This window comes from Rhinolophus sinicus, chromosome 17, assembly GCF_057876585.1.
Source record: "Rhinolophus sinicus isolate RSI-liver-muscle chromosome 17, RSI-T2T, whole genome shotgun sequence".
Lineage (NCBI taxonomy): Eukaryota > Metazoa > Chordata > Mammalia > Chiroptera > Rhinolophidae > Rhinolophus > Rhinolophus sinicus.
Window position 1 is genome coordinate 166,410,842 of NC_142517.1, and position 27,780 is coordinate 166,438,621.

The 27,780-nt window shown below is 37.8% G+C and overlaps 1 protein-coding gene across 3 annotated transcripts in view; it reads right to left on the bottom strand.

The window, feature by feature from the left end:
* The window catches only part of CCDC141 (coiled-coil domain containing 141), a 168,517-nt gene that overhangs the window by 49,957 nt on the left and 90,780 nt on the right, over positions 1 to 27,780 (bottom strand). For all 3 annotated transcript variants that reach the window (XM_074338695.2, XM_019739337.3, XM_019739336.3), the window contains 3 exons: positions 15,231 to 15,403; positions 2,083 to 2,224; positions 296 to 415 (listed from right to left, as the gene is read on the bottom strand). In XM_074338695.2, the coding sequence (XP_074194796.2) occupies positions 296 to 415; positions 2,083 to 2,224; positions 15,231 to 15,403 (435 nt within the window). The remainder of the gene's footprint in view (positions 1 to 295; positions 416 to 2,082; positions 2,225 to 15,230; positions 15,404 to 27,780) is intronic.

Genomic DNA, 27,780 nt, shown 5'->3' on the forward strand with positions numbered 1-27,780 from the left:
CTCTGGCACCCCAAAATGAGTGACTGACAACTCCCAGGCCAGGAAAAGGCGCCAAATGAATGTTTACAACCAGGCTAGAATGTTGAGTTTCAGTGAGCTCAAACCCCCTAATAAATGCACATATAAATATAAATAATTTAGATACACATAACAGTAGGAGATTTGAAGTCATTATTTGCCACAACATTAATTTAGAATCACAACCCTCCAGAGAACTAAGAATAAGTTTTATAGCTACTGATATAGAAAGAAATCATCTTTACAAAATCCTAACAATAATAATTATTTTATTTACCTTAGCTTGGATGTCTAGTTCCAAATATTTATTCAAAATCTTCCCTGACTCAGAAAGGCTGGAACCAACATCCATTGCATTGGAAAGTACTTGATTGATTTTCTGAATTGACATTTCCGCCTTTAGGAATAAAGAATATGTTGTAAACTTAGTAATATGTTTTTGCATATATGTATGCATATGTACAGAGAAGATAAATAAATAGTACTCTCTATATTCCCATTATACTTTATATATCAATTTTAATCTAAAAAGAGTTTTAAATATTTCCAAATTTCATATTTAAATTAATAACATTGCTCTCCATATGAGGTAATACTACTGACTCACCGATAGAGGGTATATGTTTAAAGATATTTCTTGTAGTAACAGCAATGAGATATAAGCAATCATCCATGTCCTCTAAGAACTTATTATCTATGAGTATATTACATACAAAGGAGAATGCACTTGCCAACACAGCAGACATGAATTTATCTGATTAATTGAGTCACAATCATCCACTGTAAGTTGAATAGGGTTCAATTTACAGGTACATTTTGAAGTAGAGGTCCAGAGCAAGGTATTAGATCACCTAAGATTTTCTATTTTTAGGACTGGGGGACCGTGGGGCAGCACCATGCCCTGTACATGTGATAATAAAACACAGGAACATGCCTAGATGATGTAATTGATACTGTAGAAGACTATATGTGATCTTCAATACACAAGAATCAGTGAATAAAGTGACCTTTACAGGTTCTATTACATTCAAGTTACTGCCTGCATCCCTGGGCTCTAACTAGAGCTCATACATCCCAGCGTCACACTGGGTATGAATTGGCAGTATGATGATGGCCACAGCTGTTGGAGTCCCTACTACATGTTCCACCACCATCGAATTTGTTTGACTCTCAAGCTCTAGGGAATGTGGCACCACAGCTGTCATCATATTTGGAGTCTCCCTGGACCCAGGCATCAGAACAAGGCTCAAATTCCCAGATTTCTGGATCAATAACAGGTAGGGAGGCAATTTAGATAGGGACATGGCTATTTATTGGTCATTTGGACTTCACTGTCCTACAAAGTCTACTAATTCTACTTGTGTAAGTCAGGCATATAAGTTTATTGTATCACATGAAAACATCTAAGACCCAGCCTATGCAACAAGGCTCATTAACATTAATGTCATTGGGACATTCCTAGTTTTTGCTATATATCCTCCCACAGATAAGCAAATTTTTATTTAGTCAGATGGTAGCTGCCTGATTTTATTCCTCTTTGAAAACAGGAAATAATAGTCTCCCAAATCAAGCCATGTATTTACTCTGTAGAGGATTTTCACACATATGCTTGCATTCAGATGACTGACCTAGTGCAATAAAACTCATCACTTTTGGTATTGACCTATTTGCTGTCCTTGTGTTGTGTAGTATCAAGTTAACAAAAACTTGTGCATCTTGGAACCATGCACAAAACCCCATAAATCAAGGACATCATCACGAAACGTACCCAGTTAAGTTAATGCAGCTCTGCATTTGTATATACGTGTTCAGAGCCGGGTGGCAGGTAGGATTACATATCTAGTTTTGGCAACCCGGGGCAGGGATGGTTGATGAGCAATAGTGAATTACAGCTCTATTCTGTTCAGTTATTAAAATCTAATGTCGAATGTAAGAGATGCCTAAGGAGACATGTCCCCATCCTCCCCCCAGGCCCATATGCTGTAGTTGCCACACGATCTATTATCACAGAATAAGGAGTTCATCTAAACAGTAGCTTAAGGAGGACACATTTTATGAAACTACCTTCCGTAGGTGGCCCTTCACTGAGGCTGTTAATTGTTGTTTCTTAAGAGCAAATTCCTTGTGCGCTGAACACTGTTCAGTCAGATGATTCACGCGTCTCTGAATGCATCCCATCATTTCATGGACACCGGTCACCTGAGAGCTGAATGGAACAAGCCAGCTGTTAGTTCACTCCACCCCTGTATAGAAGCCCCTGAAATAAGGAACATTTGAAAATGAAACTACTCTTTCATGAGGAGTCTGAGTTGATAGAAGTTATCAAGCTTCGGGCTTTAGGATAATAGAAGTTAAGTAGCTACAGGTCTGGCACCGCAGAGAGCAAAACCAAATTATGTTCCTTTGTTTAAGTCAGTCCCGAGGGAAAAGATGAGTTATGGGTTTTGCAACCAGGTCTAATCTTCTTTTCTAAAGGTTTACTTTTTAATATTTCTCTAAGATGTTTTGAGAACCTTATGGCAAAAAGCACAGTATGTTTGCCAAGAGTTTTCCTGGGGGTGTTATTTAAAAGCTTCATTTATCTAAAGATGCTCTTTGAATAGAAATGTGGCTCAACCAATTAACAAAACATTTACTAATCTAAGAGGGTAAAATATTGATGTAACACTAAGGACCTTGTTCTGCAAGGTTATGAATGCTCACGGCTGCATTCATTAGATGGAAACCAAGTTAGCACCAACAATTAGGAATCTAATGTACTGCTTGTTCATAAGAAAGAAACCAAGCCTCATATTGTCATTTTCACTTCTGCTGGCCTCATGAGAAAAAAGGAAAATGAGAGCTCAAAAAATGAAAATGCCTATAAAACAACAAATGAACCTAGAGTTGGACCCCATTTGCTCCAGTCTAAAGATAGATTAGCAAATTTCCTAACCATTTCCAATTTAGATCCACTGGTAATGCAAGACAATGAAAGAACATTGCTGATGGCATGAGTACTTCTTAATTTTTCAACCTTATTCCTAGGACAGAGCCTCAACTACAATGTTAGAAGTTGAAGTCTTTAGTTTCCTGTCAGTCATTTCCTTCAAACACTAATAAAGATGAACATGATAACTCTTAAATTTAATTACCAAGAGCTGAAAAAGATCTTGGAATGAGGTGCAGATTTCAGTAGTTTTACCTCAAATAATTAATTTATGACTCTGTAAAAATGAATTAAATTAGTAATGAAATGAGGGCAAGATCCGAAAGGACTGAGAGGTAAAGGAACGTCACAGGAATGACAATGAAGTTGTCCATGGAGCTGCTTAAGAGGTGAGAATTCATCAAGCAGCTTGAGAATCTAAGAGGTTCAAGTGTGTCCTGTGGGTACCACTGGCGTCCCAGAGAAGTTTAACTGGGGGGAAATCTTCATCCTGAGATACAATGTTCTACAGACATTATACTTAAAACAATTAGTTTTGTATTTTAATAACTCCAAGATAGTGAAGAGTCTAATCAAGAAATCAGGAGAGTTTTAGAAATCAGTTTTATGATAATTAAGTGCACAAATTCTGTAAAAGTAGTGTATTGGTAATACTAATCATATTTTAACTAGGCTTTAGACTTTGAGACATTATATGCTAAAAAGGCACTTAGCCCATTTGTCCTATCTCTTACAGCTCCAAGTTTTCTGTAAGTATGCAAATCTGAGAAGAGAAAGACAAATAAAAAAGTGAATAAGCACTGTGGAAAGACAGTATAGAGAACAAAGTTTGTGAAAGTAATTGGGTAAACATTTTCTAAAAACAATTCCTGAATACTTACTGTGACAGGTTTGCATTTTTAATGTTTTAAGTCGTCTCTTTTCTAATTCTCATAACTACCTTATCATCTGGGTACAACTGTTATCTCCATTTTGCAGATGCACAAACTGAGGAACAGAAACGCTCGGTAACTTGCCCAGGTCACAATTAAGTGGCAAAGCTGGATTTAAACCTGTTCATCGGATCTCAGAGTCCACAGTCTTCACCACCTCTCAGTACCTTTTCTGGGTCTGTAACACATGACCAGGGGTGGAGGGAAGTATTCTTCCTTTAAACTTTCACTTTCCCTGGAGTTGAGAGTTGATGGAAACAGGATTAGCCATCTGGCATGCTCTTTTGAAACTGGGTGGGTTCTCCAGATAGTGCAATGTCTGTCTGTTGTTTTCAAAGAGGCCACTAGAGGGTCCCGGTACCAGCACTGAGAACGGACATCAGGAAACAAAACCAAAATCCAGCATTCCTTCTGTAAAAATACTGCTCTTTGGCAACTTACAAGTTTAATTTAGATGACCTGAAACCAACTAAATAGGCTCTCTCTCTTTCTGTCTTTAGAAGGACCATTCATTTTTGATTTTCCAATGACCTAGGAGATTCAGCCTCATCTTGAGATTCGTGCCTCATCGGTGTGTATCAGCTGCATTGTAAATTCTTGAAGGAAATGGACAACACTCTTTTCATCCATATATCTCTAAGGCCCTGAGCACAGAGCCTGGTAAGTAGGAGATTAATGCATGTTTTTAAATAAAATACACTTTGATCAATAATTAAGGGGAAAGAAGAAACAACGAACAAAAAGAATACACGCACAGATAGTTACTGTATAAAAATGTCACTAGTGTAGTACAGAATTGTACACCTGAAATCAATGTAACTTTACTAACGATTGTCACCCCAATAAACTTTAATTTAAAAAAAATGTCACTAGTAACAGTATCTAGTAGTTTTCAAATAATGATAACTTTGCCCTTTGCTCACTTCTGTAAGTTTTAGGCTATGCAAAGACTGCCCAATTTCTTTGATGGTTTAACATGTATAGGTAGGTGGACCGATACTTCCCTCTTCCATTTCAGCCTTAAGGGACAGGCTGAATTGCCGTTTGGCTGTGCATTACTGCCTGGCCACTGTGCACTCCACTCTTACGTGACTTGGATCACTTCCTCAGTATGAGAAGTTCTCTGTTATGTTGCTTACCCTCGCCAGCTCCTGTTTTCCTCTCTCTGTGTCCCAGCTAGATCATCTCTGTCTGCTCTGACATTAATCTCTTACCTCTCCCTGATTCCCAGTTGGAATATATCTGTCAGACTCCTAAGACCAGTGCCACCCCTTTCGTTCCTTCTTTGTGTCAACTTCATCTGTAGGTTATAACCCACCCTGATGCCATTATTTTCCGTTAGAAACTTTATACACTGATTTCAGACTTTTCTTTTGAACATCCCAAACATTTTAAAACATGTATAGCATGCATACTGACAATTTTCTCAGAGCCTATAAAGCAGATGGTTTGATCAAAGGAAAAATATGACCTCACTCTCTGCCAGCAATTCTTACACTCACTGAAAATAAATTAATAGATTTCCATCAGTCACCCAGGAGTGAGTCCGAGTACTTCCCAATCATATTAAATAAACGGTGGGATGAGAACTAAGACCGAACAACAGAAACTTGTTGAACCAAGTGCCATCATTTTGCTCTGCGCCTGAAGCCGCACTGCTCATGTGCTGCCTGATTGGGGGGAGAGGGGCTACCAGCGGACTAGACCTCCAGCTCTTAGAATCTGTGACTCTAATTTCATTGTAAATACTGACTGACCTTTGGGCTTCGTCTGTAAGAATGGGTTAGACGGTGCCTGTGAGTATGTGTATGAGGTTCATCAGACTATTCCTGATGTTGACTTGAACTTTTCCAAGCATCACAGATACTCAGAAATGACACATTGTGAAGGCTTCTTCAGACATTTGTTAGAAACTCCATCATGGGAGCCTTTTCTCTCTTGTTCATTGAGTCAGTAGAGAGGAGGGTACGGGGGAAGAAAAGTGATTTTTTCCCCCCAAAAAGCAGAGAATATTGACTTCTGGTTCAAAAATAGACTGCTCTATTTGCTGTATGGAAGCAGTTGCCTTATCTTTGCATCTGCCACAAATTGGGGCTGAGGGAGGGGAGCAAATCCCAATGTTAATGTGTTCTAATGATTCTTTTTGGAGAACAGCAAGTTGCTTTCAAACCTTTCATAAATTCTTATTGGCAGCCCATCTGGATTAGGAGCTGAACCAGATGGCAAGCACTTGAAGAGTTACTCTATCTCATCAGAAGGAACCAGCTGATCATATTTTTCTTTTTGTGTATAGACAAATTACATTTTAAAAATGAAAAAGAAAAAGAAGAAAAAAATAATAATATATATATATATATATATATATATATATATATATATATCTTCCTTATCTTTTGCTTGCTGGTTTCTTTTGACAGAGACCCAAACAGTGTCTCTTTATGTTTATGATCTTTATTTTGGAGGAAACAACAGTCGTTCTCTAGATTTCATCTCTAATTGGAAAAAAATGCCATTGGTATTTTAGAAGTGAAATGTATGTTTTTACAATTATTTTTCTGACTTAAGCTATATACATCGAGTATCTCTATCAAACAAATCTCTCTCTCTCTCTCTCTCTCTCTCTCTCTCTCTCTCTCTCTCTCACACACACACACACACACACACACACACACACACATCTTCAAAATACACATAACAATGAAGAAACAGAAAGTAAGTGGCACTGAAGCTACAGAGCTCCTGGGTTCTGGCCCAGATACATCAGAGATGACCACAAGTTCCATTCCTATGAGCCCACAGAGACCTACACGAAGGGTAGGAGAATACTGGAAATAAGAGGGATGAGGTTCTCCCTCCTCGTAAAAGGAGGTTGAAAAACCCTGTAAACAAGTGCTACTTGGGCCAAGGAGTCAGACACAGCAGGGCAATCAGGAACCATCTTCAACTCCCACCAGATTCTCTGGCTACATCTCTGAGAGCCACTGCGTCTCCATGGGAGCTAACATGACCCTGACCAAACAACAAAACATGGATTCTGGACTGGAGACCTTGTGAGTTCAGGTGGAAGTCATTGCCAAGCTGGCTAAGGACAAAAGAACAAAGAGGAAAAGAACAAAAGCAGGAATATAAAGCCAAAAAACAAACACTTCCACTCCAGGTGAGAGTACAATCTAACATTTCAAAACACATGAGGAAAATAAATCCTAAGAAAGACACTAAACAATCAAGAGATAAATGTACTCTATCTGAAATGAGGATAAGTAATCTGAAAATTACTTTACTATAAATACATCTGAGATCATCAGAGATTAAAAAAAAAAAAAATCCAACACCCATAATAAAAGAACAAGAAACTCCATAACAAAAACAGAAATAAAAACAGAATTGGATATGGAATAAAATGAGCTAGAAATTCTAGAAATGAAAAAAAATGAAAAAAATATAGTTATAACAACTTTAAAAAAATCAGTGAATGAAAACAAAGAGAAAATTAGCAAAAGAGAAAATTAGTCTGAGGGATTCACTAAGAATACAACACAAAGAGCTAAAGAATCGAAAAATCTGACAGTTCAGAGACCTGAAGGACAGACTGAAAGGCTCCAACATTCTATGAGGAGTTATAGGAGAAGAGAAAAGAGAGCACAACAGAAAATCAATATTTAAAGAGATAAGTGCTAACAATTTTCCATGATCGATGACACACATCCTCAAATAAAAAGGGCGCAGTAAGAACTAAACAAGCAAATATTCTCATTCGCGATAATTAGAAAAATATAAAAATATAGTTTAAGGTATTTCCTTCCCAAAAGTTTTTCTTTTTGTAGTCCGTTAGTATAATGCCATATATAAAACTTCCATCCAACTTTTACTCACTTAGCATTAAGTATTGTAAGGCTATTCTCTGTCCTTAAATACTCCTCAAGAACACTATTTTGATATGGGTTTACAATAGTCCATTATGAGCTTGCCCTTAAAATATTAAAACAGCTCTCTATTTTCTGGGAATATTTAGGTGTTTTTCAGATTTGTACTTATTAGAAACAGAACTGTGATGAGTGTTTTATTTATAAGTATGTCCACTTATAGCTCTCCCTCTCTCTTTTCTGGGCTCCTTTCTCTCCAAACCTTCTAATCTGAGAGAACTCCTCCTTAGTCACCCAAGACAGAGATTGCTGCTCTGCCCTTTTAGTCAGGCTTCCTCTACACTCTGCAGTTTCAGACATTCTTACGCTGAGATCCTTGCTACTTCATACCACATTATCAGCATCATACATGAATGAATGCATATTGCAATGAGGGACTCCTAGATCTTTTACAAGATCCTAAACTAGTTACTCCTAGATTTAATGGAAAATGTGAGCTTTCGGTGCTTCCATACTAAGAGTTTCAGAATTATAAAAGCCTGGACAAAATGTTAACAGGCCCAGATTGCAGTTGTGACATTTACTCAACCTCTGAAAAGAACAACTTAATATAGACATAAACATGTTTGAAAAGTGGCTGAGTTAACACTGTCATAAAACTCGATTTTGCAATTTCCGAAATTTCAGTATGTGACATTTACCATCTAAATGCATCACCAAACTTTTTTTTTTTTAAAACAGATATTTTAAGTTCTTACAGGCTTGGTAGAATTCCCACAAAATGAAATCATAGATGACTCTATTAGGCAAAGGAAATTTCTGTTTTTGTTTCTTTGTTTTGTTTTGTTGGAGAGTTGGATTGTCTTTGTTTTCCATTTAAGATTTTTTAAAATATTTTTTACTATGATAGAGCCTTTCGTTTAATGTCATATCAAGTCCCTTAACATTTCAAATCAAGTCACCTAATATGTAAATACTAAGATGAGGGACATATAAGAGGTTACCTGCATGGTTTCTTTCATCTCTACAAGGTGATGTCGTGGTCTGGATGAGGAGATGATACTGTCACAAGTCAAACTACTAAGGAATGATTCAGAACATCACAGAATGAAAAGTGAAGCCATGAGACAGCTGACAAATACAACGGAATTCAAAAAGCAGTGTGTGTTTGATATGTATTGATTCTGTGCATCCTGGCTAAAGGGTGTAAATCTTTCTCCCATCTCAGATGATCAGATTCACCTATGGCCCTCTCAAATCTCATTCCTTCACTTGTCTTATCCTGATCACAGGAGCTTGGGAAGGTGTCTCCTTTCTCTGAAAAGGGGGCGCCAACATCCACTGTCCTTGAGGCTTTCTTGGGCCTAGAGCACACTCCCTCGATGTGTCATTCTCTGACAGACTGTTAGTAAGGTTCCAGAGATGCGAGTTCAGGTTTATATATCTTTGACTGCCCTTGACGCCTGGTGCTGGTGTGTCATACAAGGTGCTTATATGTACAGTTAGTGAATTTTTAAATAACCGGAAAGAAAGAAACTTTCAGGGAAGGTGAGATTTGAGTTGAAACTAGAGGATACATGGAGCACATTTTAAGCACACTGGAATATAAGAAGAATCCATGTTCACTAAGTGGCCAGGCTCCTTGTTGTTCATTAAAGTGGAATGAAAGCAGTAGACAGACACAAAATGAGCAACCTAACTTAGCGGTTCAGACTTGCATTCAAGTGCTCTACCTCTTACTGCCATGTGACAGGAAGTAGGGCAGGTTACTGACCCTCTCAGCGCCCGAGCATCCTCATCTGCCAAACAGGGACAGTGATACCAGTAGTACTGACATCACAGGGTGCTTTTGAGGGTTAAATTCACCAACATATAGAAAGTGTTTCCAACACTAATGTTTCCATGACTGCTAATGACCATCTGAACAATCTAACTTTCACCCAGATCTTTGATTCTGTCTTATGCTCCAGCCCCCCTGTCACCCTCTCTCTCAGCCACATCGTCCTTTTTTCCATTACACCTTTGCTGTTGCTCTGCCTGGTCTACTCATCTCCCAGCTATTTGCACAGTAGTTCCTTCCCTTAAAGAATCCTTCCCTGCCTACAATGTCTACAATTGTTGCTTCCCCATGGTCACTCTCTATTCCGTCTCACCTTTATAGTTTTTCATAGCACTCATTGCTGTGTAAGAGCATGTTATTTACTGATTTACTTTGTTCATTGACTCCTTCTTCCCACCAGAATATAAGCAGCATGAGGGCAGGCACTCTGCTTATCACACAAGGCTTGGAAGCACCTGATTTACAAAATATGCTCAGTAATATCCTGGAATAACAAACAGACCACGCTGGATCTGAGTCCATAATCATTGACAATATCAACCCAGGCAAGTAGTGGTAATCAACAAATAAAAATCACGGGGAAAAAATGCAAAATCCCAGTTAACTCCTGTTCGTATTTCTCTGTAAAATATGAACATATGAAGACTTAACATTAAAAAAGTAATAAATGTTAGATCAAAACAGACAACACTTCAAGTTATATCAAAGCAAAATATTCAATCAGGATGAGGTCTTGTATACACCTTGTGGACAAAAAAAGGTTCTATGGCAAGTAACCTCACAGGGTGATCTGATCAGAAATTCCTAACTGGGCCGGTCATGTTGGGTAGTCACGTCCCAGGCCTGTAACTTTTTAGTAAAAGGTTTATTTTTGCCTTAAGCAATCCCTGTCCATTGTTTCTGTGCATCTAAGTTAACACCCTTTTGAAATGGCTCTTTTCAGACCCCATCTTCTAATGTGTGAACCACCCTTTCAGACCCCTCATCTAAGACATAACCACCCTCAAGAGAGCACATGATTTTAACTAATCTGTAATCCAATCCCTGCCTTAACTTTCTCCCACATCCATGTAATCTTCCTTATGTTCCTTCCTTAATTCCAAATGCATAAAAGAAACTGCAAACTTCTATTCTCCAGGAGCATTTGTGATCTTACTCCCAGGCATATGTCATCAGTTTGGCTCAAATAAACTTATAAAAATTCTCTACAGGTTTAGACGTTTCTTACATTGACAGCTTAAATTCACCATAACAAGGTAGGATGAAAAATGGTACAGTTTGTTATGCAGGGATAGAAATTGAGTCAATACTGAAGCAAATTTACTTGTAAATGTTAAGTTAATTTTAGTAAACAGAAAAATGCAAATGAATACTTCACACAGTGGCCTGGTTTTGCTGGGTGTTTGCATGTCTTTGAGTTCTGAACTGGTAACTACACTGACAAAAAAAAAAAAAAAAAAAAGAGGTCCCTTGTTTTTGTCCAATTATGGAAAACTTCACCCTCACACAAAGTCTCTGACAGAGCACTTCCAATCACTACAGCTTCCTGTGGCTTAAAAAATGCAGAATATTGCTTGGTAGCAGGCCACCTTTGGTCTCTTTTTAGACTGTGTTCAAATGTGATGCCAAACAAGGCCTAGGAGGAGGTGAGGACCTGAAGCTTTCGACTTCAGGAGCTTTCAACTTCACTGCCAGTCTGAGTTTGACCATTGTCACATGCTATTACAAGTCATGTGCAGCATAACTAAGTGCAAATAAACGCATGAAACGCCTTTTAAATTCAACTGTATTTAGATTGTGACAGATATACTCTGAAAAGATAATAAACTATTTAAGGACTCAGAATTACCACCCAATTATAGGGAGGAAATAGAAAAGGCAAGGAAACATTTAAATAATCATTTATTTGGTGAAGCTGTTCCAACTTCAAAGGTGTTTGATTCCAGGATAGAAAAATAGTGTGGACCTGTTCCTAATAAGGTAACGATTACAGAACAATAATGACAAAGGTCTCAGATTCACTGGGCAGCTTCTTCTCAGATAAACAAGAACTTCTAAAGTCCCATTTTTTTGACTAAGAAAAAAAAAAATCAGATCTAAGGGTCTCTGAAATGCCAACCTGACCCAATACTAAATTCTGTCTTTTATTACCTTATGATAAATGCTTTATCTGTCCTATTTCAAACATAGCCTTTCTCATTTAGTGAAAATGAATATGATTTGGTGCAGCTGACTTTATTGTAATAATTTGAAACAATGATGTGATTCAGTATTTACCTTTTAAAGCTCTTTGTATAGAAAGTAAAAAATATAAGTGAACCACTTGTTTATTGGACAATCTCTATGTGCTAAGAGTAGTGTTATCTCATCTGATTAAAAACAAAAAACGAAACAAAATCTTTATGAAATGTATATCTTCATTTTACAGAGAAGGAAACTGAGGCTCACAGAAGTTAAGTTTAAAAGTGATGGCATTGTTTTGGCCCTCAGAATGTATGAAATAAAACTCCTTTGACACTGAGTCTTATGTTTCTTACCCACACCAGTTTTCAAACGTCTGGTACTAGGAACCTTAGCGTTATGTGGCCTAGTAGCGTGGCTGTCATTCAGAAGCCGAGGAAGCCATCGTGATGTTCAGTAACATGTACTTTGCGCTGCTGAAATTTACATTAATTTCCATGGCCACCACGCTAAACTCCACTTCACTACAGCAGTGGCTGCAACTTGAAAACTCCTTCTTACGTTCTGCTTCTTTCCTCTGATGGTGATTCAGGTCATTGAACAGATAAATCATTAGCTGAAGAAGGGAAGCAAGTCCCAAATGGAATGCATGGGATTGAGGTCAGTAGCTAAGTGGGGCTCGAGTTTGCAACTGAGATTCTAATGCATTTCAATTCAGTTTTAATGGATTTTTATTCTATATCTGCCTTCTGAATCAAAAACATCCTTTGCCAAGTAACGATTTTACCTTACCTTCAGTTTCTCCTACAAAATGGAAATAGTATTGATTTGTAAAATATTGTGAAATCTCAGGGTAACCAAACATCTTGGAACTACTGTAAAAGCTCATATATCTAGGATGTTGACAGAAACCGTACTACTAATTACTTTTAAAATCCAGTTACCCAACCATTAATTAAAGTTTCTTGAAATGGTCCCTAACTATTGCTTTTTCTATTAAGACTCATTCTGTAGCCTGAAGACTAGAACTACAGATGCCTCTTTGAAAAACTGTATATATATGGAGAGAGAGATTAAAGTAGAAAATTAAGACTGGAAAGAGCAAAGAAGGCAAAAGGAATGAGGCCAGCTCAGTAGATAAATGTGTTGACCGTTACACATGGAATGGCCCAAAACAGTCATTAACACCCTGAAGATAGACTGTAATGTAAAATAAAAGCACTTCTTTTATGTTTAAGTACTGAAAATAAAGCATTACTGATTAGAGCAAAAGGTATAAAGTTTAACAATAATAAATTGTGACCAGCTTTCCAACTCCAGGAGTTAAGCATCAAAACTGAGTAGGAATCTTTGGTTTCTGGCCAGGAAGCAGGGACTGGATTAAACCTCATGCCTTAAACAACTAGAAAATAAACAAAATATAAGAAACAATAGTTCTCAAACACTGATGAACAGACACACAGGACAGTGATCCCTGAGAGAAGGGAAATGAAAGAGGTGAGCTTACAAATGCATCAGCTTATTTCCTGGAAGGCAATTTCCAGATCAAAGCTCAGGTAGGTGGAGCCCAGACAAAGCCTGGAGGTCTCGCTGAGTTGAGGGGACAGAGACCAGACTTCGGGAAGGCCAAACACCTAGGATTTCTGGGGCAGTGAACTAGAGACAGATCACCAGGGATGTGGGGAGGGGGCTTTGGCTGTCTCAGGATCAACTACACGTGAAAGGAAACTGCCCAAGGGCAGGAAAAGCACTCCAAGCAAAGAGCAGACCGAACAGAAAAATAACGTCAATCTGTGCTTTGAGACCTACTTGGTAAAATGACATGGGACCATTCCCCAATTATAACTGGAGACCTCACTACCTAATCTAGTTGTCACATGACTCAGATCAGCGTCGAACACCTACCCTGAGTCCAGATAGCCCCCCACAGGATATCTTTGCACGGTCCAAGACATTTAAACATTCTGGAAAACTGCATCTGGAGCAGGGAGGGAGAAAGAGCTCCTGAACCACACTTTGAGGCCAGACCTGGGCACGGTGGGGCTTCTGGAGCCAAGTGGACATACCTTTACTTAATGCATGGCGTGGAGTTCAAGTAAAGCAACTTTACTGTAGTAAAACTTTACTGTAGTACCTACACTTGTTATTGCTTGTTTTTCAAAGGCGAGGATTATTTGCCCTTCTCATAGTCTCAGCCTTTTGGCTACTGCTGGAAGACCTTGGATTATTTCTGATCTTCAGTTTGCATGGTCCCGTAGCAACCATCATAAACCCTGGGTAAATATCTCTGTCCAGATTTAGACTGTGTTCTGGAAAGAAAATTCTCTAAACCCAAACTTACCAAATCTACACTTTTAAACACATCTAACATAGAACAAAATAAAAACAGAAATAGAATAATTTTACCACATTCTAGCAGTTCATTGTTCCTCAAATTGAATGTCTCCAAGTTTCAAGGAGATTGTGAATATAGAAGATAAAATACTGGGCTTAACCCATTTGCACAAATCTTCACGTCTCTCTGTCAAAATGTAAGCCCTGCCTTCGTTTCTTCCTGGCCAATATCTATTCTATCATCTGCTCTGTCATCTCCCTTTTTTGTCTTCCAATCCCTAGTCTTTCTCATACTTTCCCATTGCATTTTCTTTCTGTTTCACAAGGTCCTTCTCTCCTTATTCCCACCCAACTCTAAACTCACACGGAAACATTCACCAAAAGTGCTAATACAAACGATCAGCACAATGGTGCAGAGTGTGGGTTCTAGGTTTCGTGCACTTGGATTCAAATCCTGGATCTGCCACTAGCTGGCTGTGTCACCTTGTGCAAGTTACTTAACTTCTCTGTGTCTCAGTTACTTGTAAAAGGAGAACATTAGTAGTATGTGCCTTGTAGAGTTGCTGTGAGAATTAATGAGATAATGCTCCTAAAGCTCTTTGCAAAGTGCCTGCCACATGCTGGGCTCTCAGTAAATGTGAGCTACTATTATTATTAACAATGTCACCTTTTATTTGGGCTTTTTGCTTGGTGAGTCACTACAGGCATATATGAAAGGGAATTCTGGTCCTTATTTATTTATTTATTTTTCCGGAAACAAAACAAAAACAAAACAGGGTAGATTGAAGGCTCATGAATTAAAAGGGAGGAAACCCCATGGAGGTGCCAGGATATGAAAAACATTGAGAACTAAAGCTCTGTGTCTTCTTTTGTCCTTTCCCTCTCTCCTCCTCAGAAAGTCATAGAAAGAAAGCTTTAGCATTTTCTGATCCTCAGGCTCAGAATATGGCCTCACTTCTGGATGAGCAATACTAAGTTCAAAATTACTGTTGACCAAAATTCAATAGATCCTTTTAAGCCATGTCATAATATTAGAAGCAGGAAAAAAAAAAAATCATGCAACTTATTTTTTAACAGGCTGTGGAAACTGTGAAAAAGCTTGTCCCACTGAGGAAGAAATAGACTTTACTCACCTGCCGGAGTCTACTCGGCTGATTAAGGCTTGTCCCTTCTGCAAAGCATCAGCTGTGCAGTCTTTAATTTCTCTGTGTAATTCCTCGTGCCTTGCTGCCAAGACAGGCAGACTTAAACCCTCTGATTTAAGGAGCTTAAGGTAAGCTTCAACTCTTCCAAGCACATCAAATGCCTGCCAAAGAAAACATACTTTCATTTTCTGCTTTTCTAGTTTAAAATCTACATCAATGTCTACATGAAATACTAGAGATTAAACCAGGCTATTCGATTTATTAGTTTAAGCAAAACCCAAAACAACAAGTTTAGTCTTGGAAAACAGCTGTATAGGTTTAAGGCTCCATTTGGGGAAACTGATCATTGCTTAGTTCAGCATATATAAGTGTCAACACCATAAAATTACCAAAATAGTTTACATTGAGAACGTACCTATACAACTCAGTTCTAACTGTATAGAATTCGGAGGGCCAGCTTTATTTTTTGCACAGTCTGTACTGCATACAAATAATAGATGAGGTATTTTTAAAATATCATGCAGAATTTCATAACCTGAATGTCTCTGTAGTATTCTTCAAAGGAAATTTCCCAATAAATTGCACTCTGAACCTGAAACACTGTAGGGAAATATTCAAGAAATTACTAATGTGCTTTTGCTCTTGCCTTTCCAAGTAGAAGAACTTCTGCTTGCTCCATCCAAAACATCCATCTGTCTACAGAGAAGATTAGAATTTGGTTTTGAAGCCGTGAAAGACAAAGACCAAGGTAATATTTAGCTTCTGACATGCAAATAAGATTATGCAGGGGAAAAAGGGGGGAGGGGGTGGCCGATTAGCTCAGTTGGCTAGAGCATGGTGCTAATAACACCAAGGTTGTCGGTTCGATCCCCGCATGGGCCACTGTGAGCTGTGCCCTCCTTAAAAACAAACAAACAAAAAAACCATAACCTTGTAAACCAAGATATTGTCTTGAGAGAAGAGTTTTGAATTCTTTCATTTTCTTCCTTTATTAGCGAATCAACAGCCAAGCATGGGGGATTAAGCTTATCGCATTAACATAGAGTAAAGAGGAGCTATCCTGTTGGTCATTAAGGCTTACTTGGTATTAAGATGGAGGCGGGTATGATTAAAAAAAAAAAAAAAAAGGCAGCAAGAGAAGACTGTGGTAATATGAGGAAAAAAGAGAGCTTGCAAAGTGCCATGGTCTTCGCAGGTTTCCTCATATCTGTCTTTGAATGTGGGCCTGGAAAGCAGGAGATGAGTTAGGGAAGCTGAAGGAAAACTGAATGGTAAGGGAGCTCTTGCCCTGCTGCCCTTTGGCACTACTGGAAGAAGGCACCTTCCGGGATGCATCCTACGAGCCTAGAGAACAGTCCGAGCCCAATAAGCCCTGTCAGCAGAGCTTTGAAGCCTATGCTTCCTGGTTACAGAGTTGGAAGCCAGCACGATTAGCAGGGGCCTCCCAGGTAGAGTAGGAAGACTCATGAGCAATGTGACAGGTGGTCTTGTGAGTCCAGTACCACGAAGACCTGAGAGACACCAGAGGAGAAAGGCTGAGTTGATGTTAAGAGGAAACAGTTTAAGCCAAGGATACAGCTATGGAGCTCTGTAAAAGCACACAGGCGCCTGTCCTAGTCACCATCTCAGGGGGTGAGTTTTCATGGCAGAACTGGAACTGGAAAACATTTGAATTTATAAATGAACTCTCTCAAATACGGTCCTATTACTTATGTGTTGATATTCTGTTCTTCCACCAGTGCCATCAGGTCTCCTCAATCTGCTCTTTCTGTTCAGTTAGACTGTTGAAAACAAAATAATTCCCATTTATCTAGCAGCTGATAGGAAGTAATAATAACCACAGTTGAATGAGAACCGACTATGTGCTCCGCTATACTATCCGTTTCATGATTACCTTTCATCAGTCAACAAATATTTTTTACTGTCTCCTAAGTTTGAAACGCATTGTCCTTTACCGCCCAGGGAGAGAGCAAGAAATTATCCCTATTACATGACTGGGGAAACTGAGTCTCAGAGAGGTTAAGTAAATTACACAAAGTGATACTTCTACTAAGTGGCAGATTTAGTATTTGCAACCAGTTTGTCTGGCCCTGAGGTCCTTACTCTGAAACCACAGGCTATGGCACCATGTGACAAAGAATTACTGTGGGAAGCTTAAGAAAGAAGGGATATTTCTAAGAAGACTGTTAATCTTAGGTGGAAAAGGTGGGATTTTAAAACTTACTTTTTGTAAATAAGTATCCACCTTTCCTTTGTACAAGTGAGAAAAGATATAGAGAAAGGTAGAGAGATTTCTTTTATGCTATAAAGGACTCTGAAAGAAAGATAGCGTGTTTTTTTATTGTTTTTTGCTTTTTGGTGAACCTATCACTGGGTGACTTCGCCCTCCTCCTGGTGGCCTGGGCCAGAGACATCGCTTTCTAATCTGTTTTTCTGCTTTGTCTGCTAATGTCTCAAGCAGGCACTTTTGAGGGCCCTTTATTTATTTATTTATTTATTTATTTATTTATTTATTTCACGTGTACAAGACAATTATTAAAGAAACTTTGAACCTGAAGAACTCTTCCTTATCTAATCCTTTTTTTTTCCCACCTGCAGTTGGCAACAGAGCCAAGATGCTGATGTTAGAAAAGATGATCCTTCCATAACACATTAAAACAACACGTGGCAATAACCACTGTTTCTGAATTTTGTTTTATATTTTACATTTTTATTGCTTATTTTTAATAAAGTGGAATATTTTGTTAATTAAGGGTTCACTTTAAAGTTAGTGCCTAAAACAAAAATCCATTGTATTCAAAATTATCACAAACTCCCTTAAATCATACTTAACATTTATTATACGAGTATGTGAACAAGTGTTTCCAGGAATACACATTCCCATTTAGGATGAGAGCCAGGAGCTAGACAAAAGGAAGAAATAAAAGGGAAAGTCTTTATGTGAATGTCAGGCCATTCACGCCTTTCTTCCTTTAAAATAATTCTCAAGTTCCTAATGTGAATGGGGAAAGGATAGAGAATTTCGAAGTGCTTTTTCTTGCCTGCAAGTTTAACTGCATTCTGTTTTAATATTAAGCCATTATAACCTTAATACAGATCCCGTGTGTTGCTGTTCTGAGAATTAAAGAAGAAAAACATGTGAAAGTAGCTAGGGCATGATAGTGCACATGTAGCAAGTACTTAGAAAATACTGGTTGGCTATTGCGCTAAATCTTGATTGATGGGTCCCATCTTTGAAAACAAATCACTGAAAGAACACGGTCACCTGCTGCCTGTCACTCATCCCTCACGGGTCTTTCCTCTTGTGGCCCCAAGGAACAACTGCTGCTCTCACACCCTTGGGCATCATTGGTCTCACCTTCGTCGGAGTTAAGATTCTAAAGCCATGTGTACATTAAATGCATGTGTGATGTGATTCCACACCATTCCTGAATGCTATCATAAAAGTATTATTTCCTAATAGCATGGAAATAAATGGAAGGGATAAACATGCACTAGACGGACAAGGTTTTATATCAAGGGCCAAGATAACCCATAGTTTAGAAAGAAAGTAGGGAAATTTTCTTTCAGAGTTTTTCCCCAAAAAGATCAAAGAGTCAGGAAAGCACTTACTTATGAATTGCTCTGTGTGTCACACTTAATAAAATGATAGCAGTAGAAAGGAAGTGAGTGATTTCACTCCTTCTTTAGTTCAACAAATACATTTGGAAAATGCCTACTACAGGTAAGACAGGTTGGATGCTGCAAGAGAGCTTATTCCTTATCCTCAAGTCTAACCTCACCCTAATGGGGATAATCTGTAAACGTGGAACTAGTTAAATTTCTTAATTTTATGAGGAGGCCTCTTTCAAAAAGATTAGACTGTCTGCGATTCTCTGAATCACATGCAAACCTCATTTCCCTCATTCCACGTAGAATTTGATGAGGAATCCATGTGCCAATTTCATAAATGATCTAAGTGTCATGGCTCTCACTTAATCTACCCCCAAAATAGACCTGCGTGCTTCTCTATTTACCATCTCCATAAGGAACCTGATATACAGGATCCAGCCTGGAAAGAATATCTTTGTTGCACACATGGTACAAAAGAGCTAATTTCTGGCAAGAACACTGCAGCCCCCACATAAACTCCTTTGGAATTAATAGTTCGCCTTTAGTTTTTCTCTTCACGTCCCCTTCTTTCCTCCAACCTTGTATGTGCAGGTCAAATAAAGGTTTTATGACTGAACGGATTAGGGGGAAAAAGGATATAGGCGCAAGTATAATAGTTTCTCCCTCTAGATTCTAGTTCTTCATGACTATTTTATATGGTACCACTCAGTTCCTAGGCAGGTAAGGAGGAGGTGAATAAGCTCTTTTGGGCCCTGGTTTGGAAAAGACTAAGGCGTTGCTTGATTTTTGTTCTTTAAGACAATAAAAATCTCTCCTTTTTCCCTTGTTAAGTACAAGATCCAGAGCAGGCTGCATCAAATCAAATAGAGATGGTATCTGGACATAGCACACTTTATTCTTTTTAAAATATCTATGAGAGTAATAAATTAAACAAGAACCATAAGTCATCTGGCATAATTCTTAAACTATGCTGTTTCATAAAGGTGTTTAATAAGTAATATTGTTTGCTTCTTGACTAATTTGAAGGGAATCAACATAAACACACGCGCGCGTGCACACACACACACACACACACACACACACACCAAAAAAAACTGCAAATCATTGAAAATTTCCTTCCATGAGTCCTAAGGCCAGAGCATGAGTTTGGTTGGAACCCTTATGATTATCAAGGACATGAACTCAACTCAGTTTTTAATTAGAGCCCTGCATTCCACTATCTGTGCAGATTCAGATGTCCTCTGGCTTTAGTTTTTACAAAGACTGAAAGTTTTAGTGTCAGCCAAAAACATACGATGGAGAAAAGCAGCCTCTTCAATAAATGGTGCTGGGAGAATAGGAAAGCCATGTGCAAAAGAATGAAACTAGACTGCTATCTGTCACCATGTACCAAAATTAATTCAAAATGAATCAAAGACCTAAACATAAAACCTGAAACAATAAACTGCATAGAGGAAAACATAGGTACTAAACTATGAACCTTGGGTTCAAAGAGGATTTTATGAATTTGATCTCAAAGGCAAGGGAAATAAAAGCTGAAGTAAATGAATGGGACTATATCAAACTAAAAAGCTTCGGCACAGCAAAAGAAACTATTGATAAAATCAAGAGGCAACCAACTGACTGGGAGAAGATATTTGCAAACAGTGCCTTTGATAAGGGGTTAATATCCAAAATATATAGGGAAATCATACAACGCAACAACAAAAAAACAAACAATCCAATTAAAAATGGACAGAGAACCTGAATAGACACTTCTCCAAACAGGACATACAAATGGCCAATAGGCATATGAAAAAATGCTCAACATCACTAATCATCAGAGAAATGCAAATAAAAACCACAATGAGATATCACCTCACCCCAGTCAGAATGGCTATCATCAACAAGACAAATAGTAACAAGTGTTGGAGAGGCTGTGGAGAAAAAGGAACCCTCATACACTGTTGGTGGGAATGCAGACTGGTGCAGCCGCTATGGAGGGCAGTGTGGAGGTTCCTCAAAAAATTACGAATAGAATTACCATATGACCAAGCAATCCCTCTCCTGGATATCTACCCAAAAAATCTGAAAACATTTATGCATAAAGACACGTGTGCTCCAATGTTCATTGCAGCTTTATTTATGGTGGCCAAGACATGGAAACAACCAAAGTATCCCTTGATAGAATATTGGATAAAGAAGATGTGACATATCTACACAATGGAATACAACTCTGCAATAAGAATAGATGAAATAATGCCATTTGCGACAAAATGCATGGGTCTTGAGATTATTATGCTAAGCGAAATAAGTCACACAGAAAAAGTTGAGAACCATATGATTTCACTAATATGTGGGATACAAAACTGAAAGCAACAAAGGAACAAAAATAAACAAATAAAGAAACAAAAATTCATAGACACAGACAATAGTTTAATGGTTACCAGAGGATAAGGGAGGTGGGGGGAATAGTAGAAGAGGGTAAAGGGGGTCTAACACATGGTGATGGAAGGAAAAAAAAAAAAAAAAGAAAGGTTTAGTGTCCTTTCTAAAACCACCTGGGATAACTTCTGGCGACTCCCAATATGGCAAGCTGATTCTCATTTCATGTCCTGCCCAAATCTGCCCAGGTTTTCAAATGCCATGAAGTCCAAAGACAAAAGGGGAATGGGATTTTCAGCTGCCCATTATTTCTGCCTACTGCTGGTGCTCAGGCTGATTCTTTGCCTCGCCAAGGTCATTGCTGTGGACCCCAGAGCTCCCTCCAGGTATGAAGACAATAGGGTGGATCAGTGCTGTTCATGAGATGTGTTTAAAATCAGGAGTATCTAACGCAGCTTTTTGCCTCACAACCTGAAAAGCTAAAACAAAACAAAAAACAAAACACTGAAAAAGAGGGAGTTTGGGATTGCAAGCATGTATCTGGAAGCTTTTTATCAACAAGGAACAGAGGATGTTTTTATATTGACCGTCTCTTACTTCCTCTGAGATAAGTCCATCTTGGAAATGGAAAAATTAGACCGACAAGTAGAACTTTAACCAGCAAGTCACTGCTTATAATTTCGGATTTCTTTTATCGAAATTGACCTAAATGGATTTAGGGTGATCTTGGGAATATTAACACGGAAAATGTCCATTTACAATGTGCAAAGCATTTATTTTTTTTTCACTTATTCAACAAATATTTATTGAAATCTATGGAGCATGCAGTCAGCTGTGTGCTGGGGATATGAAAAGGAACAAAAGCATTTAAGTCATGTTAGAGTAACTAGGGCAGTATTAAATGCGTACATAATGACAAAATGAGGGCTAGCATTTAGTGAGTGCTTAGCTGTCCCATGCACTAGTCTGGTATTAGTTCATTTAGATAGCGCCATTATTCTGTGAGGTACATATCATTGTTATTTCGATTTTACAGATGAAAAAGCCAGATGTACAGGGAAGTTAAGTAACTGCCCAAGGTCATGGAGTTAATAAATGCCTGAGACCAGATTCATACCCAGGCAGCCTGGCTCCAAAATCCACTGCATTATTTCAGGAAAGTGTCATACTAGCAAACAGTTCTAAGTTTTCACTTAATATTTCACAATTCCATTTATTTATTTATACTCCAAATGTATCCTGGAAAGACAGTATACATTTATCACCAATTACAAGTACTTTTATTAATGTATGATATTCCCTGAAGTAGATAAGGATTGTTAGATCTATTTTAGAAAAGAGAAAATACGTCAAATGTAAATTGATTTATCACATGGACAGGAATTTATTTGTTCATTCAACAAAAATTTTTGAATACGTGGCATACAAAGATAATTAAGACATAATCTGTCTCTAAAGAGCACAGAGAAATACTATGGGAATAATAAGAAAGAAGCAATTAATGCCGCAAGGAAGCTTCTCAGAGGAAGTGATATGTGTGTGACGACAAGACTATACGCACTACTCTGCTTCTCACATATGAGAGAGATTGAACTTGAAATCTGTGTTCCTTGCGCATTAATGTAATTAAGCCCTCCTTTTTCAAAATGATCTCATCCCAATTACCTTGGATCAATATAATCTCTTATGATCAATATAATGTACTTGGCCATGAAACTCTGCAGTTTCTAATATTTCATTGCTTTCACTCCTTCAAATAATTATTGAACATCTACTACCTGTAAGGCACTGCTCCAAGTGTTCTGGTGAAAATGAAGTGAAATGGACATATTTCTTACCCTCAAGGAATTTTAATTTAGCAAAAGAAAATAAATCTACCCCCAAATACCTATAATGCAAGAAAGAACGTGTTTACTACCAATGGAGAGCTACAACAGTCTGAAACTGTGCATGGAAGGGAAACTAATTAATACACTCAAGACTTAAAAGTGGATTGATAGCTTTATCATGAAAGATTCTCATGAGTGAGTGATAATAAAATTGAATGTCTTGATTATAAGACTATTAAATATAAACTGAGCTGTAGGCTCTCATGAGAAATGTAAGATGTTAAAGGGTTTCCTTGATTTTGATAATTGTTTCAAATATGTATTTCTTAAATAATTTTATGCTAATAGTTTAGTCACATTTATCAAATATTTGCTGTGGTTTAAATAACTTGCCCCTGGTCTCTAAAACCAAAAGTTTCTAAACCATTCTCTCAGAAGGAATATAGGAGAGGAGTAAATTAAGACGCCATCTGCTTTAACATGAAGTTTGCCTCATCATGACCTTTTCCAGTCCCTAGTATCTCTGCGTATTTAAGGACATGTTCAGCATGAGACAGAAACTACTTATGCTATTCAAGACCCTTCTTGCGTCTACATGTCTGCTTCTACCACTTTTGTCTCCCTTCACTCTGGGCTTACACCTTACACTCTTGGCAAAATGAATTAGCTAATGTTCCCCAAACGTGGCACATTGTACCAGCCAGCCCTCCCCAATCTCTTCCTGCCTCAGCCTTCCAAATGTAGCTCAGTGGTCACCTCCTCTAGAGAAGACTTCCTGGACACTTTTTCCCTGGGCCAGGTTAAGGGTCTCTGCTCTGTGTTTCCTAACACTCTAAGCTTCTTCTATCATGGCTTTTCCCAAAGCACATAGCACTTCTGTTACCTTCTCTAGGGTTCCTCTTCTCTAAGGTACATTGAGAGAGTATTGAAGGCAAGGATTATATCTTCTGTTACTTTAGCTCAAGCACCCATATGACACATGACAACAGTAGATGTATAACATATTAGCTGAAAGCAAATGTGGAAGAGGGGAGTGAAAGCAAGTTGCTTTAATTTTTTCCAAGAGAAAGGGAAGTTGTTCTAGAAATCAGAGACAGGCTGCTCAAGAATTATGAAACTGAAAGTAATTACACTTTCCTTGATTTTTAATGACAATTAGCTTAATTTCTTGAATTCATTTCTATCATCTCAAATTCCTTCTGGATAATTTATGTTAGGTCCTCTACTTGGACAGGTTTCTTCTTTCAATCTGTACAATAACTGCACCATTTTAATTAATTATTTCCCACATCTATCTATAGAAGGTGCCAAAAAAATGTATACACATTTTAAGTAAAAAAACTGTATTAAAATTGTAATACGCAAAATATACTGATAACAAAAGATAAATACAAGTTACGCTTGACTTCTGCAATTACAAGAGGTGCTCAAAGTGGTTACCATCAGCATAATTTTAATACAGTTTTTTGCTTTCTTAAAATGTGTATACATTTTTTTGCGCCCTCCGTATTTTGGAAAAGGTAGAATAGTGTATGTATGAATGAAAAAAAAATGTACTAAACTCCATGCTCATTTTGCTTTCGTCTGAAACAATAATGCTGCTGTAGGAATTACTGTTTTACATCACTATAAATATCTTGAAAAAGCAACATCATCTTTTTAAAGAGACATTAACTTTTCATCAGTGATGGCATAAGCAGCAGAAGCAACAGTCATTACATTTTCAACGCTTTTGGTGCGTTGCCCTGGCTGCCCCACTTTTGCTTCACCTCTGCTTTCTGGCTGACCACCCAAGAACCAGACAATAAAGATTTGACCTCTCTCTTCGCTTAATTTTCCCAATAAAATCATGCGCCTGGGAATGGAACTTTATGACTAATCAGCCATGTTTTACAGATTTAGTTTTAATCATCATTGTCATATAAACACAGACTCACACTGTTCTGCTCTTGAAACATACTACATATGTTTATCTCTGATTTAAACCACATTCCCAAAACAATGATAAATACATTTTGGGTAATCAATACATATTAACCCAAGCTTCCTTTTTGTGAATATGCCAAAAGTGTAATAAATAAGATAATATATAATCGTGATAGAAGAAAATATGGGGGGAGGTCAAAAAGAGTTACTATAATAGGTGCTACGTTCATATTCCATGCCAAACTCTCATAACTCGTAGCAACCTCTGGTAATTAGAGAAACTCCAATCAGCTATCATCCAATGTTGACAATCAACCCCTACCTGTATTTGTTGCTGAGTAACTGAGCAAATAGGATTTCCAAACACAGTAGGTAACTAAAATAAAAAGGAAGTATTTCAGGTTCTTGAGCTACATGACCCAATGAGCACTTGAATCCAGTGGCTGGCTTATGAAAACCAATACTCTCAAGGTCCTCCGTGCTAACATCGCCACCTACTGCTCACTCCAGATACAAACCTCCCCGCCAAAGGCTGTAGACACTCTCTGGGTAAGAAACAGAATTTTGAGCCTTGGGCAATCATCAAACCCGAGCAGAATTAAAAGGGAATCAAAAGCAATGGTCATTGTTATCAATGTGGACAATTCGGTGATGATTATTTTTTATTGGAAATATATTGGCTTATAGATTTTTTATGTTTTGTTCTCTAATGCATCCTCAGCATTTAGAACAGTGCCTGACACACTGTAGTTGCTCAATAAATATTTATTAAATAAATGAATCCCTAATGAAGATAGGCAATTATTTTCATGAATTCACTCTTCATCAAACTATCCAGGAACTTCAATAAAAGGAATTATTGTGACTTTTTCCCTAGTAAATAAGTATATCCCTATCTAGAATTGGTAAAGAGAGAAACAAATAAAAATAAAAGCAAAGGGAGCAAAGGGGGACTTCAGATGATTCCAACAAAAATACCAGCAATATATGATAAAAAATCTGAGTGAAAAAGAAATATATATGATATGAAAAACCTACTAACAACAGTCCACTCTGCAGATGAGATTATGACATTCATTCCTTTCATTTTAATAAAATTCAAAAAATATAAAAGGTTGTTTTTAAAATCATATATTTTGCTTTGTACTGAGCAAACACTCAAGCTGTCACATTCACTCATTCAGATATTACCCATGACACTAACATATTTTTCATATTGGTATTTGACACAGAAATTGAAGAAGACTGACTTAGCTTTGACAAATTTGTAACAAGAGGTTGTTTGCCAAAAAATAATTCCACTTATCAAGAGTGGAACTGGTTTTCAAGGTAAGTACCTGTTTTCAAAGCGCTGACTTCCTCTTTCTTTCCCAGTGTTAACATACAGATTTGCAAGTGTTGAGAGGGTTTCTAGTGTTCTACCCATCTTACTGGTATGCCAAGAATGCCTGACCCTGACCCCTCTTTATCTGGGCCATTTCTCAGAAAAGGTTTGCAGCTAGCAATCTGCAGGGCTGAGGAACAAACGTCTTTCTCTGAGACAGAGTGGGCTTGCCTGCAGCTTCCTTTAAAACAGCCGATTCCCCAAGTTTAGGACTGCACTGAACACCACCTGCACTGGGTGTAACCATCCATCTGGGCCCATCTGCATCACCCTCTGGGAATTGGGTCTCGGGGGACTGCTGTGACATGCTGACACTCTGATGACTGCTTTTGCTGGGACTCATAAAGCCTTTCAAAACCGATTCAGAAGTCATGTGTCTTCAGTGAGCATCCCTGAAACCATGATGAGTTAACTTGTTAGCTAGAAGGTTGGCTAAAATCTCAGACGCCTCACAGTGTGGGCAGCATGATTTCATCTAGGGATGGTGACGCACACAGTTAGAAAAACCTGGCATACTCAAGGCACAGCGAAGTGAATTTTCAAAAGGACAATGCAGTGCTGTGGAGATAAATTGATGATGTAAACTGAAAACACCCCATTCACTAGTGTAAACAGAACTTTCATACGAGAAAGAATATTTTAAGGAACTCTGAAACTATATTAATGCTTTAAATCTAGGGCTTTATTTTAACTTGGGTTATTTATGAATGTTATGCCAAAAATCAGATAAGCAGTGAGAATTTTGTAAACTTTATAGCTTCTACAATATAAATAAAAATTTAAAAAATACCATTTACAAGTCTTGAGAAGGTTCTTTCTTTAATTTAAATGGATTTACCCACTACATTATTCCATCATTTGTTACTTCTTAATAATATGGCAAATAATTAATTTTAAGTGTCATGACTGAACCTCTGCTTACCAAACTCCAGCTTCTATTTTTGCTGAGGTCAAAGTACCCATCATCTTTCACATTGAATTCTTAGATTTGGACTTGAAAATTATTTCCTTGATACTTAGAAAAGGGAGAAAGAATTTTATACCTCTCTAAATACACTTGGCTATAGAGAAAGCTACAGTATGGATAAATCCCAAGTGAACTTATTATAATTGGCATGACATTCAAACGATGAAACAGGGGATCCAGCAATCAAGCCTTTGGAGTTAAGAAAAATGAGTTTTCAGGATCTGACTTGAATTAAAATCTAAGTTTAAGAAAATAACCACTTTGTTCTTCACTTTTAAAAATTACTATTGCAAAAGATATCATTCTTTCTCCCTCAAGCCCAAGGATAATATTAGAAGAAAAATCTCCCTGGCAAGGTACCAAATAGTGACAGCAGAGAAAGCAAGAGCCAGAGAATGAGAATGAAAGAGACAGAGAGAGAGTGGGGGAAAAATTATCTACATTTTACAAGGCTCT